We start from the raw sequence: 15,741 nt of genomic DNA, 5'->3' as shown, positions 1-15,741 counted from the left end.
TGTTTCCCGGACAGGGATTACCTTAAACCAGGACTAGACCTTAGTTTAAATATGAAATATAACAAGTTTGAACAAACATGCCTTAGTAAAAAAAAACTGGCGTGCATTTTGAGGCAAACAAAGGGCACTGATGTATTTTAAGATATGTCAGTACAAGTTGTTTTCAGTTTGGACAGCTCTTACACTTATTTTAGTCTATGACTAGTCTAATCCCTGTGTGGGAAACCACCACATGTGTTTAAAGCTTTATAAATCACCTTGGTTTTACTAATACAGATTAGGATGTTATTATAGTTTAGGATTAAACTTTTCTCTCACATGTACTCAACAGATAGAACAGCACTATTTGATATAAATCATTTTATATTTAATATGCAATATATACATTGTACAAACCCTCTGCTAAGTAACTATGGACTAAATAATGATTCTTTAAGTTTTGCTGACCTGGTGCTTTCATGAAAATGACAGATCACTGAAAGGCTATTAGTCAGTACTGGTTTAACAGTTAATGGATATTTTCTTTGTAGTTTAATGTAATCGTGTTTGTAATCTTTATCTGAAACTGACACACAGTAACAGTCATGCAGACATTTGCAATGCAAGAACTCTTCATGCATGTGTGATTCACAGACAGATTCAATACATCAACAGAATTAATCTGATTTGTTTCAATCCTAAATACATTTGATTACACTGCAAAATATCACTTTCTTACTTAGTATTTTTGTCTTGTTTTCAGTAGAAATATCTAAAAATTCTTAAATTGAGATGCTTTTTCTTGATGAGCAAAATGAGTAAATAAGTCTAGTTTTAAGACAAATAATACACAATTTAAGTGAAATTGTCCTAAAAACAACCAAAATTAACTGCCAATGGGGTGAGAAAAAAAATTGTGAAACAAGATTTCTTTTTTCTTAAACACTTAAGTCATGTAAAATTTTCTCACCCCATTGGCAGATAATTTAGCTTGTTTTGAGCAGAAATTCACTTAAATTGTATATTTTTTGTCTAAAAACTAGTATTATTTTCTCAGGTCATTTTGCTCATTAAGAAAATACATCTTGATTTAAGAATTTTTAGATATTTCTACTGAAAACAAGACAAAAATACTAAGTAAGAAAGTCATTTTTTGCAGTGTACTGAAAAGTATACTGACTGAATTTAACATTTTAAAGAGACATGGATTATAATGTATATACTATAAAATATTTCAGTGTTGCAAAGTAATTTAATATAAAATTTATATTAATAATTTTAAAATATAAAATTAATTTAAACTTCACTTACTGTTGTGTTTTCATGTCAAATGCATTTTTAGCTTGTTTTCTAAAAAAATATGCAAAAGAAAAGTGTGTGTCCTCCAGTAGTAATCTATTGTGTGTTCAATAATAATGAAAACTGACTTATACAGACAATAATAAACAATGAAAAAATACAAAAGTGGGTGCCATGGAAGAAATGTTTAGATTTATTTCTTTTCTTTTGAATATACATTAAATAGATGAGTTATATTATCCATTAACAGAAATGAAACAAATGAAATGGTGAAGCGTAACCAGCTGTGATATTAAGGAATGTTTGTTCAACTCTTAAAAGCGTTAGTTCACTCCAGAACAAATCGTTTTTAACATTCATTACTCACCCTCATGTCGTTCCAAACAGTGTTTGAATTATGTGAAAGATTATGGGGGTGCCTCAGCCAAGCCCCCCGTCAGATGTGATCCTGGATCAATGTTTTAATTAAAGAAACCCCAAATTACCCTCAACTCAAACCCTAACCATTATAACCCCTTAAATTAGTGTGAAATAATAGTTTGAGAAGAATGTTTTTTTAAAAGCCCCCAATCCTAAATCTAACAATCTGTCAAATCTTCCAGAAAACTGTGTGAGGTGCACTTAAGAGTTTACATTTATTTCAGACAGAAATTTTCTAAATTTAGTTTATTGTGACAAATAATGGACAGAATTGTTTTGTGGCAGCGCAGCACGATAATTTTTAATTCATGTAGTATTTGAATTTGAATAAAACCAGGGCAGCCCCATAATTTTTTGTTTTTTAGAGGGGGTCCGGGACCACCCCGCCCCCCCCCCCCCCATTCAAAAACTAGTTACACACCCATAACACACAAAGTAAGATATATTTTATCCTGCTTTTGTAAAAATGTGTCGAAGACTTGCGTTTCTGGGCATTGAGTTGCATTGCAGTGTATTTAGGCTCAGAAAGATCTCAGATTTAATGAGAAGTGTCTTCATTTGTGTTGTGAAGATGAACGAAAGTCTTATGGGTGTGGAAGGACATGAGGGTGAGAAAGTAATGACAAAAAAAATCATTCCTGGGTGAACTAACCCTTCATCATGCAAACTGCTTTAGTAATTACACAGTTAAAATATGACATGTTGATTTAGTGAGAGGTTCTCAAAAAGGTATCCAGGGACCCCAGTGGTCCTTAATGCTTATCCAGGGGGTTCATAAAGTCATTTGTTATAAATTATATAGTTGTGTTGTATTATTAGGAAGGGGATATTTACATTAAAGAATCATGCCACTGTTTTAAGAGCATTTTAAAAGTATTACTGTTAATAATAATAATAACTTCATGAATAACAATAGAGTCCTCGCACCTCAATGCTCGGGCCCTAGCAAAACAACTACTCTAAAAAACACATGCATTTAAACATTATGAAACAAGTGTAAAAATATGCTTCTTAGTTAGAATATGCTTAGTAACTGTTTGAATTTTAAGGAGGTCCTTGGAAAGTTTGGGGTCCCTGGCTGCAAAAAGTTTGTGAACCCCTGCTTTAGTGTAAAGATGGAGCACAGTTTACATCAGCTCAGATCTTTATAAAGGAGAGATGATGTCTATATAATTGCAAGCATGTCTGAATCGTCTGAAAATCATGGATGAAATCACTTAAAAACAAAAACAATCGTTACACAAAACAAGGCAAACAAGTTTAAGAAATATCAAACACACACACAGAAACATACAGTACACTGAACGACAGCTCTGTTCATGCTTCAGTTATTAGTTCATAAAGAGTTAACCCCAACTCTGCCGCTGTGTCCCACCTCCATAATCCGTCTGTGTCAGACTAGCGGCCCGGTCTATAGCCAGAGCCGTCGCTCGGGTCCTCGCCAGAACTTCTTCCAGTTGCCCTCGAAGTGCCTGAAGTGACTTCAGTTCCTCATGCAGATCATCGCTGTCGACACATCACACAGGTTAAAACACAATGATAAATTCACAACTTCATTCCCTGCAGAAGCACCGATCAACACATCTATTATATCTGATACTGAATCATGCAGTGTGGGATTGTGAGACAGCTGTTGCTGGGTTCTGACCTGTCTCCCTCACACTGAATGCGTCTGAGGTTCTGATAAAGAGTCGTCTCGGACCTTAAAGATTCGTTCAGGATCTTCTGTTCAGACATGAGTTGCTGTAGGAAACACTAACAGACACACATATCTTAACACACATCTACAAAACATCAAGTATCTGTACCATTTTAGATGCTTTAATCACATAAAAAATGTCTGATTTGTGAAAATCATAACATGTTTATATAAAAGCCCATTTTCCCACTGCACGCACACGAGAACGTCTGACCCCTAAAGTCTGGTTCATTTGACTAGTGTGATCGTTCTGTACCGTACCGTGATGCGGTACTCTCAACTAGGGATGTGCACGAATGGTTGAATATTGGGTCTGCGATAATAATTTGAATAGAAAAAATGCTTTTCGAATGTTTGTGCCAACGCAGGGTTAATGCTACTGCACATTAAATGCTTTTTCACCTTACCTGTACTGTCTTTTAAAGACTTTAAAGGCGGAGTCCATGATGTTTAAAAGCCAATGTTGATATTTGAAATCACCTAAACAAACACGCCCCTACCCCAATAGAATCTGGACCTTCTGTTGATAGACCCGCCTCACACATACGCAACCCGGCAAGGATGTCGGTTAGTAGACACGCTCCTTACTGCTGATTGGCTACAAGTGTGTTTTGATAGTCGGCCCGTCTCCTTTTCCAAAGTGCTTTTCAAACATTGTGGACCTTTAATGTAAAATATACATGAAAATTAATTTGAGATCGCAAACTAATTTAAGTATTTAGAGTCTCAACCGTACCCCTGTACTCTTGCAGAGGTGCTCTCGCTGGTAAGGTTAAGTTTGGTTCAGAAGCAGGGCACAATGGCCGTCCTTTAAGCGTGATGTCTGCCAAACCACCACCAGCTGAACCCGTCCATTCTCCTTATCTGGGTTTTTCCCCCTAGGACTTTTCCCATTGGGTTTTTCTCCTAGGGTTTTTTCCACCCCTGGGAGTCAGCCGACTTTGGCTTAACCTAGCACCCATTTCTATACATAACATATTACTACGCTCGCTTGTTCAGTTTAATCTCAACCGCTGTATTTTCCTACTTATGTTGTCTGTCGATTTTTCTGTGTTTTTTCAAAAAACAGCCTTCAGTGCCCACAAATTCAATTTGCATATGCTTTCAGAGCATGATGTAGCAGCACATGTGATTACGGCGTGTGTGTGGCTCGTAAAAATCAACGTTATATTAATTTTCAATACTTTAGCCGATCACGTTTTTTTTTTTCAATTTCTGTTGCGAGCGGAGGACGTACACGGGCCGGCTGTGGTTTTTCTCATGTCTTTCACGTGTGTGAGGGATGTTACCTGATAATCTGAAGTCAAGGTGCCATCATGTGCTGCCGCCAGCGCAGAGCGCAACTCTAACACTTCCACCTACACACACACACACACACACACAGACACACACACACACACACACAGACACACACACACACACACACACACACACAGACACACACACACACACACACACACACACACTCTTATTAATAATACAGAAAGACTTCACATCAATAAAATAGCACTAAATTTATATAAATATTGTGTGTGTGTGTGTGTGTGTGTGTGTGTGTGTGTGTGTTACCTCAGTCTGTTTGTATTTCTTTAGAGTCAGCTGTAATTCTTCTTTAATGGTTTGTATTTCAGGATCATCTCTGGCACTCGTACAAACTGCTGCTCATCAGAAACACACACAAGAGTTTTACAATGAACCGAATCAATGACAGTAAAGTGTAAATTTACCGTAGTAAAACTCACCCTGTGCTGTATCTGCTGGTGTTGAGCTTATTATCACCTCACTTTGAACCTGCAAAAGCTCCTACAAACACAAACACAGAGACTTTATCAAGACATAAAATAATAATAAAATAATAAAATAACAATAAACGAAATACATAAAATAACAATACAATTAAAATAAAATAAAATAAATATATATAATAAAATAACATAAAATAATGAAATATACATATAAAATAAAAAACTAAGTAAATGAAATAACAAAAAAAACAAATAAGAAACATTTCTAAGCAATAAACAAAAAAAGATGAAATTAAAATAAAATCTAAACTAAACAATAAAATAAAAATGAAGTAAATAATAAAATAAAATCTGATGGAAAGATCACTCATCACTTCAGATGGCGCATCTTACAGTTTTTCTTAAAACTACACAAATCTGTAGGTGCATTTCTCAAAACACAACATGATGGATCACCTGCAGACGTCTGTAACGCCTGTAAATCCTTCGTTCATTCCTCAAAAGTATAAACTTATAAGATTATTAATTGTGGGATATTGACGCATTTAAGAGAGAGATTGGACAAGATCCGGCTCGACCTGTCCCGGTCTGTTGGGATGTATTCCTCTTTCAATGCAATAATAAAACACAATAATCAGAATCATCCTTATACAGGATCTCTATGAACACGAACAGATGCTGTATGTTGAATGATTTGAGATTCTTACAGTAAAGTCTCATAGATATGATGATTGACAGATGATAATAAATAGATTAATCATACTGCATTGGATGACTTTTACAATAAATTAATGCCCAGATGTTTTGGGTGGTAAGACAATTCAACAGAGAACCAGTATAACAATGTAAGAAACAGCAGAACATTGGACATAATCAACTGCAAACTTTACAAAAGAATGAGAAATCAAAAGCAGTTTTATAAAATGAATCTGTGATCTGAGAAATGCACCAAAACGCCTGAAATGTAAACGAGGTATAAATGAGGTGTCAGGTGTGTGTTTGTGTTACCTGTATGAAGTTTTCTTTCTCTTTAAGAAGACTCTTTAGGGTCTGTATCTCTCTCGTCACAGGAACAGCTGCATCTCTTTCACGCTCTCGGTTCGCTTCATTCAGCTCCTGTTCACGTGACAAAAGCTGCCGGCGCAATTCCTGCACCTGATCCGAACGCTCCGATATCACCTGTCCCAACCGCATCCCATAATCCTGAGAGACAGACAAAGACTGAAATAAGAAACAAACCACTCATGGCATTTTAATTTTTTCAATCAAAAAATCTGAATCATAAAAGTTCATTTAAAGTTTTGTGAATGTTTTGTTTTGGTGGTCTGTACCTGCGTGTCTTGATCTCTGCTGCTGATGATGTCTAGCAGCTCTGTGATCTGTCTGTGGTGTTCCTGCACCTGTCTGCTGCGTTCTGACATCACTTCCTGAAACAGACGCTCTTTCACAGACAGATGAGATTGCAGGTCGTGTAGGATGTCAGCAGGGCCGGGCAACGCCTTCTTTAACAACGCTGACCTCAGTTCCTACACAAAATACATCCAGAAATACACACAGTGACTTTTGGCCAACACATCATACAGCTTGACAAACATGTTTGTGTGTGTTTACCTCGGTCTGTTTGCTGTGTGTGTGTAAAGCCGTCTGTAGCTGGTGTATGATGCTGTCTCGCTCTCGTATTGCGTGCGCATGTTTCTCATCGCTCTGTTGTTTCAAACTCTTGAGTTTTTGGCAGGATTCCTGCGTTCTCTCCAGATCCAGCTCTTTACTGCGCACCAGACCGTCCAAACTCTTCACACACACACATTTCAACAGGTTTAATCACAGATAAACAGACGGTTTGTTTGTGTATTATGAAACATGACAACACACACCGTGATCGTGTCGTTGTTATTGTTCAGGATGTTGTTCAGTCTCTCCAGATCTCGGTCTTTTTCACGGAGGGCCAGTTGCAGTCGACGCACCTCACAGTCTTTCTCTTCCAGACAGCGAAACTTCTCATCGATTGAATTCTAGACAAACACACAATGTGACTAAATTAAACTCAAAAAGCTAGAGTGTGGTTGCTAGGGTGTGGTTATCTAGTTATTAGGATGTTGCTATAATGCTTTACGGTTGTTATGCTGCGTTCAGACCAGCCGTGTTAGAGGCGTCAAGTGCAAGTGATTTCAATTTTAAGTCAATGTAAAGACGCGTTGAAATGACCTATCTTTACTTCCTATAGCGCGAGGACAGGGCTATCGGAAACTTGTTTCTGACGGGGAAAAGATCGCAGCAATTAGCAATTAGCGATTAGCAATTAGCGATTAACAACTTCCAATGATCCAATTAATTCTCAATGGACAAAATCAAGCATTTTTTCTCTCATTTCAGAAGCCGTTTCACTCGGATAAACATCACGATACAGAAAAGATGACAATCGATACTTCTATTTAATAGTGACTTTAAATAGATTGCCTGTCAATAAATTTCGTTCATCAGTTGGGAAAAAATGGCTCCAAAGGGATTCCAATGATATCTTTCCTTGTACCTTTATTGTTACAGTTGTAATGTGAACTCCGCTATTCTCTTTACTGCAAAAAGATTTTTATAAGTATATTTTTATAGTTAGGGATGCACCGAATATTCAAGCCACCGAAAATTCGCCCGAAAGACTTTTATCACCGAAACAATACGGCTGAAATGTTGTGATGACGAAACAAAAAACGCGACCTGCACGTGCTTGTCTAAATCAACATGTCTGCGTTGTGGACATATTTAACCGCAAAAAGGTGATAAACTGAGCAGCTTTCTGTTGAATGTGTCCAGTCCAGATGTGATCATCACAGTATGCCCTTCAAAGATCAACTCTTGATGTGTAAACTTAAAGAGAGAGTCGCACAAATGTGTCTCATACTGTAATCCATTAACATACATTTGCCGAATAAAGCAATGAAAAACAACGTAACGTTTTTATGTGGAGCGACTGTTTATACTGCGCTGTTTGGGATTCACCCTCTGTCTCTGTGTGTGCTCGCGTTTAAGTGCCCTCAATAGTGCACATACGAGAGACGAGTTTCAAAACTGTAATGTGATCCGAACCGTGAGATTTGTGATCTGTCACACACCCCTAGTAAAGTTTGTACACAGTGATAACCATAAATGCAATTGTACCTATAATTGCCATAATCATTTCTTTTGGTGTTTCCGTTTCGGTTTTCGGCCTTGGTTTCCTCTTTTTCTGTTTTTGGACAAGAATTTTCATTTCGGCGCATCCCTATTTATTGTTATAGTGTGAACGGCCCTTAATACTGTGATTGTAACACACACCTCTAGCGCGCTGTCTCTGTCTTTAATGCGACTCCTCAGCGCGTCCAGTAATGCGTCTCTCTTCGGTGCTGCGGTCGATTCGTGTGAGCGATCCAACAGCTCTGAATACTCCTGCCAATAAAACACAATCACAGTTTGTCAGGCGACTTCGATCCGTTACTCCAGTGACAGAAACAGAAAGCATGCGTGTTACCTGCAGCAGCGCATGTTTGTGATGCAGGCGCTGCTGGAGTCCTGAGATGACTTTGTCTCTGTTTGTGATCTCTGAGCGAGCGTTCATCTCGTGATTTCTCAGCTCGCGTGTTTTCTCCTCCAGCTCAGACCGCAACCACGCGAGCGTCTTACGCAGATCCTGCGAGCAGCACGTAAACCCACATCAAAGCCTGAAGCTAAAGGTTTCACACACGGGGATGTGTTTTTTATGCAGATCCTGATTGTGTTGCTCAGTGGTTTCTCTGTGCTGAAGAGCGTCTCGCAGGTCAGCCTGCAGTCGGTCTCGAGAGCGCATCAGATCCTCCATGCGTCTCTGATCGAGTCTGTGATCTCGCTGGCTCGCCTCTAACTGCAGCTGACACAAGAACAGAGAGCTCTGCAACCCCATAACTGAGTCCACCGAGTCCACTGGAGTCTGCAGAGAGACACAAACATAGTGAAATAATGTCAGGTCACCTTCTATCGACATAACGTGAAAATAAGAACAGCAGTCAGACTCATGTGTGCATGTTTACCTGCATGTGCTGCATTGTTTGGTTCTGAACTTCAATCACATGATGCAACTCCTGAGTCTAGAACAACACACATACACAAACTGAAGGCAAGAACGCTGCTCTTTATTTTTATGCTATTGTGCTTTGTATCTTTTACATAAGTGACTAAAGTGCCATATTTCATATATTCATCCGCTTCTTAAACCATGCGACCTCATAAGCACCTCATAGTCTTTAGTGCTCAAACTGTCTGTCAGGTTCTGGATGGTTCTCTCTTGGTCTTGTGCCGCCTGCCTGATGGACTGAAGCTCTGTTTCCATCTCACACAGTTTCTCTTGCAGTTTCTGTACAACACAACACACACAGTTAACACTAAATATAAATGTTTCTAGAGCTAAAAGAGTTTTGAGCTTTATGTTTGCTTAAATAAGAACTAGCATCAAAGTTTAAGTCCTTTAAAAGAACATTTCACGCTAAATGCAACTTTACTTTAATGACCACTGGTTCTCAAGATGACTTCAAATTATTTGTAATCAGTGGCGGCTGGTGACTTCTCTTCCGAGGGGCGCAAATTCAAAATATGTGTTTGTTGCGTCATGTGAACCTATGTGCATCTAGCCTGGCTCCGCCCTCCTACGTGCTTCCGCTTAATTTTCATTTCGCTTCAGTACTACGTCTGGGACTGCTCTGTAAAGTTTTGTTTTCTCCTGCAAAAATCTGCAGGCCAATCAGCAAACAGATGGGGGTGGCTAAGAACGATGACGTTGAGCTCGTGCGTCAGTTTGAGTTGTAGTTCAGTAATGGCAGCGGAGAAAGACGTGAGAAAAGCTATTCGGTCCGTTGTTGCAAAACTGCCGAATATACAGAAGTTAAAGCCGGAGCAAGAACCAGGTTTGCTAGGTTTTGTTTGTCTGATTATTCTGACTTGTTGTTTCCAGCCGGTTTCGGTGCAAGATATACGTCACGACCACACGTTAGCGATTGGTTATGGCAGATCCTGAGTGACTCTGGGCAGATCCAATAGTTTTAAACTTCAACAGAGGACCCTCCTTAACAGAAGTAATGCTTTGCAATGGAGCGTGGCCAGACTCTCTGTACATTCATTTCGAATGAATGTACGAGAGTCTGGTTGGACCAGGCCAATGTGCATTATGTGTCTTGTCAAAAGAAGTGCCTGCTGCAGACGCTTCGAAGGGTTTATGATAAAAGAGACACGCATGTCTAGGGCTACAACGATTAATCGTGCAAATGTGCGTTTTCTCAATAAATTAATTTTAATGAATTACGGTGAAATCCCGGCACATCCCAAACCAGGCGCTCTCGTCCAGGAACTCCCTTTGTGCCACAGAAGAAGTAGCAGCATTACTAGCGCTATTCCAGGAAATGTCTATAAGAATATTTATATCGCTGTTCTTCAAACTGTTTCAGGTATTTATATGATAATAAAGAATATTGTGTTTAATGAGTGTTGCTTTTTTTAAATGCACATTTTAAACGACTCCGACTCAATGATTTTACATTGATAAGGGCTTCCTACTGAGATAACTCATCAATTAAGAGAAAACGCTTCCCTGCCAATGACGAGAATTTCCGGCTTTCCGCAATACAGCTATTATTCACCAGGCGGCGCACTTACGCAACTTATACAACCCGGAAGTAGCGCCTCACGTGAAAGAGAAAGAACTCTGTGTATGTTTTAAAGATCGCTCTGCATCTGATCTCTATCAAAAGTCCTTCACAAAAATGGAATTATCTCAGATTGGGTGTTTTTGAAGAAACCTATTTGAAACATATTTGAGAGGTGATAAAAAGATAACTAATGAAGGTTATCTTTTGAAAGCAGACAGTCTGTTCTTTCATTTGATATATTGTTTGTTTATATATTTTAAGAAGAACATTTTCTGGAAGGCATTAAACTTTTGTGAAAATCATGAAAAATGCTGGCGCTGGCTGGCAACTTCTTTTTAAAAACACTGGCAGGGAAAGAGTTAATTAGACAAAACAAGCAATAAAATAAGCTAATACAACCATAAATCAAGCAATTTCTTAGTGTTTTCTGATATTTTGTCTAGTTATGGCAAGTTATTTGAATGTGAGATAATCAAAATACATTGATTGTGGGACAGTGCATTAAATGCATTACTGTTGTTTAAATATTGTTGTGGGTCTTGCAGTGAAAAGGGTTAAGAACACAATGTTTTTTCATTTCCTCAGAAAATATAAAAAACCTCTATTAGTTTGTAGAAATACAGAAATAAATGTTCATGCAGTTCTCTTACCTTGTTGCCGGCTTCGCTTTCATGGATCTTCTGCTGCAGCGACTGAACCTGGAGCTGCGCTTTCTGCAGTTCACTGACACACTGTCCAGCTGCGCATTCGTACTGATTCAGCTGCGACTGCTGCTCCTCCATCAGACTCTAAAACACACAACATGTTTGTTGTCTCATGGCACTGATTCATGATGAGTTTGTCTCATTGCAGCTGCTAAGAATCTCTTATGTGCATGAGCTGTGTTGCATTCATGTGACGAAGACATCAGTGATGCACTACAAACATTTGAATATTAAAAAGAGAGGAGGCTAAAACTGCTTTACATTACCTGCTTCAAATAAATATTGACTACACATGATAAAAAATTCTCATAGTGGTTTCCATTGAAATGTGAAGTGAATCTTTTTAAAATTTGCAAAAAAACAAAAACAAACTTCATTTAGGTGCATTTCCATCAAGTTATTTGAGTGAATGACGGTGGTATTGGTAGCCAATAGAAAATAAAACAAGGCATGCTTAGAAAATGGAGAAAGGACTGCATTTAGTTATGATTGGGCAAAATTTTTCTAAATTTATTAGCAGTGCAGCTTGTACAGTAATTGCCAAATTGAATGCTGTGCACAGAAGAAGGAATGAAGAATTTTTGATGCGGGCACTAACAGCAAGGGCATTATGATGATGTCAAGCTCCATATATGGTAAAGACAACTTCAGCTGATACAGCTAGATGATCAGTCACATGGGTTTAATGTTCCCTATGTCAGAATTTATTCGGCAAATGCGTTTCCATCTCAAATTATTCACATTTACTCTTTTTCCCATAGGTCAAAAACCACCTCCAGCCAGCGCAAAAACTTTTTAAGGCCTAAGCCACATGTACACGGGTGTTTAAAAAATTCTTGTCTACACAAGTGTGGTTTAAAAAACTAAATATCAGTGCACATATCTGAAAATGCAATAACAAGCTATAAAGCACTGTGCATAGCATGCCAAACCAACAGGTGGTGATATAAACCTAACCATAAAGCCATGTTGGCCAATCAAAAAGTTTGTTTCAGTAACCTGATACTGCATTCATGTGTGGACGAATGGCCAAACCACATAAAAAAGATGTGGTTTTAAAAATACATGTGTTTGTGTGGACATAACTGAATTAATTTAATACAATTCAAGGTTCATAATTTTAGAAACCTTGGCAGTAAAAGGACCTACTAAATACTGTGAAACATCTGACAGTGTTTGTCTTCAAAATCCTCTTAAGCATCTCAGCTCCATTAACTAAGTAATAAACGTGTGTGTGTGTGTGTGTGTGCGTGTCTGTCTTTGTATGTTTGTTCCCCCAGGGCTTTGTGACAGAACTAGGCCAACAGTATATCCACATTCACCATGTTAACCTATTTAACTAGAAAAACATGGTTTGGGTTAAATGAGGAAGAATTCAGGGATATAGTGAATGTCACCGACTGATGCGAAGAGAAACACAAGCGTTCATTGATTTAGTGTTGGAAAAGCTCAACAACACCTTCATTCATCTGTCAATCTGTGTGGATACAGTTGAAGTTTAAAGCTTTAAAATGAATCAGAGATTCTTGTGACTGCACCATGAGCTAAAGCCTAAATACGGTGACTGTCTTATAGCAATTTTACACAAAGCAGGCTGGCAGCTAGTTCAAGAGTTTGCATTAAGATATAATCAAATATGAAATAAAGCAGATTTGGCGTGCTGTCCGAGGGGATGGCTTTGAGCTCTGAATATTAACCCGAACCCAGAGTACTCCTCCCTTCTTAACTGGGATAGATAAACCAGCTGAAAGTGAGGCGATGGGATGCTGCAAAAAACTGTACGGGACAGAAGTGAGGGACGGCTATATCATTGTTGTATCACTCCCCTCCATCATTTGCCTGTCTGCACGCTCACGGCACTTCAAGAGATAAAACCTGCAGAGCAGCACAAACCATCTACTGTACACGGGAGGTGGGCGCGTTATGTTCACGCGCACAGATGTAAATAATCCTCACAACGAGGTGTAATAAGCCAAAGGAAAGACATGTCGTGATAGCACAGGACAGAGGTGTATAAAGAGGACTCTTTGCACTGACTGGTGGCCATGACCATGCTTCTCCCGAACTTAGTTAAATAAACTTGTGTTTAAAGAGTCAACCAGCTGGTTGTATCCGTGTCAGACACAAGCAGACACTCTGGTGGGTACTGACTGCATCTTTAATGTTGTCTTGTGAACCTGAAGAAGATGAAATTTATGGCCATGATATAAAAAGCACGTCACCTTTGGAACTTTCTGGACGTAGAAGGGCATGTACTCATCTTGTAAATCCCCCCACAACTCCTCAAGCTGAGTCAGATTCACCCCTGGATCCAGCTGAATATGTGGAAGATCCGTCTCTTCTGTCCCATCATGAAACAGTTGTGTACTGTCCAGCTTAATTCGTCCACTGAAAACCCCAGTCTTTATCAAAACAGGAAGTTTACTGCCACGAGGGCTCTGAATTGGTCTGTACGCACATTTCTGAAGTAGTGACACCAGCTCGAGCTCTGATGGACGTCCGACAACCCCAATGTGATCCTCTGAAACAAAGCTTGAGCTTTGGTTGTCTTTGCTCCTTCCGTCCGTTTCTCCGTATTCCTGGGGAAGTGTGGTGGTGGGTGAAGCATCCAAGGTCTTATCCAGAGATTCCACCGAGTCTCGGAGCGTCTGATCTCCATCCGAAGATCTCGAAGTCACAGTCCGATCCTCACCGCATGCACTTCCCGTGTCGCTCGCGGAGTAACGTGTGGATGGGCCACAGGACATGCTCCTCGCCACCTTCCTGGGCACCTTACACACGGCCTCGTAGTCCGAGTCGGCAACGCGTAACGTTCTGCAACCTCTGCAACTTCGTGAACGGCGGCAAGTTGAGGACTGAGTATAGTGGATACACTCCAGCGTCTGGTTCTCATCGTCCGCCCAGGACTCGTACATGGAGTACACCATGTCATCCTGCAGAAGCGTGAGATACTTTGCATCACGGATGTCAGATGTGTCCGCCGGGGACGTCCCACGTATATTGTTTTTGCGATAAAGCAGGCCAATGCACTGGCGCAGGTGCTCTTTCTCCTGCAGGAGTCTGTGGAGGCGCTCGATGGACAGAGCCTCCACACGGGCGATGACTGTGTCAAAGCGGTACATGCGCTCCAGCATAAAAGCACACTTGCTGCAGATGAATTCGCAGCGGCCATCTCTTTGCAAGTCGCAGCCCAGAGCTTGGGACAAGAGCACCTGCAGCTTCAGTTTGCCAGCTGGATGAAAGATCCATCTCCTCTGGTTACCACACAGCTCGCGGGCACAGATGCGACACACCTCCCTCATGTTCACTCAACTAGTAGCTTTTAACTTTAATTGTGATACTGCTGTCATTTCATAGAAAATTTACATTAAAAAAAGAGTTTAATTCCTATCAATAGCAGAGGTTTAAAAAAATCAAACATATGCATATAAATATACTGACTGATTGAGAGTCATGCTCTTAGATATACTGTATAACAATCCATGTATTTGACAGGAGTGCTCATCCTCAGGCTGTGTGCTGACACAAATATCACCAAGACGAAGACAAACGCGCCATTCCGCGCGTCTCCGTGAAGAAACGCGTCCTGCTGTTTCACTGTACAATGTGCGAGCTGTGCAACGCGACGCGCGGATTCATTCCCGGATATAGACAGAAGCGGTGCGCGATGTCAACTCCCACCATTCGTGCAACATTGTATCACTCCATCAACATTGTATCATTCCACCGTATCACTCCATCATCGGCCTGTCTGCGCGCTCGCGGCACTTCCGATTTAAACAAGAGATAAAAACCTGCAGAGCAGCGCAAACCATCTACTGTACGCAGGAGGGGGCGCGCGTTATGTTCACGCGCACAGATGTTAATAATCCTCAAAACGAGGTGTAACAAGCCAAAGGAAAGACATGTACTTAATAGCACAATAATAGCTGAAGGTAATTCTCCATGTTTGAGTCTTATTTAAATAAACCGAAGCATGACTGTTTCTCCGTACGCCCCTTCGGACGCGAGCAGGTGAAATGACGCGCGACTCTCTAATGATTCACAAAGATTAATATGATGAAAAGCGACATCTATTGTAGTTTAAATGAGCAATGCGCTTTAATGATATATGATAAATCATTCATATCTTCTTGGCATGCTTTAAGAAAGCGTCATTCGTGAATATATATCATAGCAAGGATAAGGATAAATAAGTATTTAAATGTAACCACCAATTTAAATGTTTTAAAGAGAAATACTGGAGAGAG

The 15,741-nt window shown here is 39.7% G+C and overlaps 1 protein-coding gene across 4 annotated transcripts in view; it reads right to left on the bottom strand.

Moving 5' to 3' along the window:
• Positions 1-15,242, bottom strand: part of LOC141351114 (myomegalin-like) — a 33,221-nt gene extending 17,979 nt beyond the window's left edge. For 2 of the 4 annotated variants that reach the window (XM_073857558.1, XM_073857564.1), the window contains exons 1-16: positions 13,714-15,242; positions 11,438-11,575; positions 9,383-9,502; positions 9,180-9,236; positions 8,885-9,079; positions 8,645-8,806; positions 8,452-8,562; positions 7,017-7,154; positions 6,754-6,933; positions 6,474-6,668; positions 6,151-6,345; positions 5,140-5,200; positions 4,967-5,055; positions 4,687-4,755; positions 3,347-3,453; positions 3,074-3,204 (exon numbers count right to left, since the gene is read on the bottom strand). In XM_073857558.1, the coding sequence (XP_073713659.1) occupies positions 3,074-3,204; positions 3,347-3,453; positions 4,687-4,755; positions 4,967-5,055; positions 5,140-5,200; positions 6,151-6,345; positions 6,474-6,668; positions 6,754-6,933; positions 7,017-7,154; positions 8,452-8,562; positions 8,645-8,806; positions 8,885-9,079; positions 9,180-9,236; positions 9,383-9,502; positions 11,438-11,575; positions 13,714-14,793 (3,028 nt within the window). In that variant the 5' untranslated portion in view covers positions 14,794-15,242. The remainder of the gene's footprint in view (positions 1-3,073; positions 3,205-3,346; positions 3,454-4,686; positions 4,756-4,966; positions 5,056-5,139; positions 5,201-6,150; positions 6,346-6,473; positions 6,669-6,753; positions 6,934-7,016; positions 7,155-8,451; positions 8,563-8,644; positions 8,807-8,884; positions 9,080-9,179; positions 9,237-9,382; positions 9,503-11,437; positions 11,576-13,713) is intronic. The other 2 variants (XM_073857561.1, XM_073857567.1) reach the window with 1 other exon arrangement.
• Positions 15,243-15,741: the final 499 nt, after the last annotated feature.

This window comes from Misgurnus anguillicaudatus, chromosome 2 (genome assembly GCF_027580225.2).
Source record: "Misgurnus anguillicaudatus chromosome 2, ASM2758022v2, whole genome shotgun sequence".
In the NCBI taxonomy this organism is placed as follows: Eukaryota; Metazoa; Chordata; class Actinopteri; order Cypriniformes; family Cobitidae; genus Misgurnus; species Misgurnus anguillicaudatus.
This window is presented reverse-complemented; position numbering and strand designations above follow the sequence as displayed.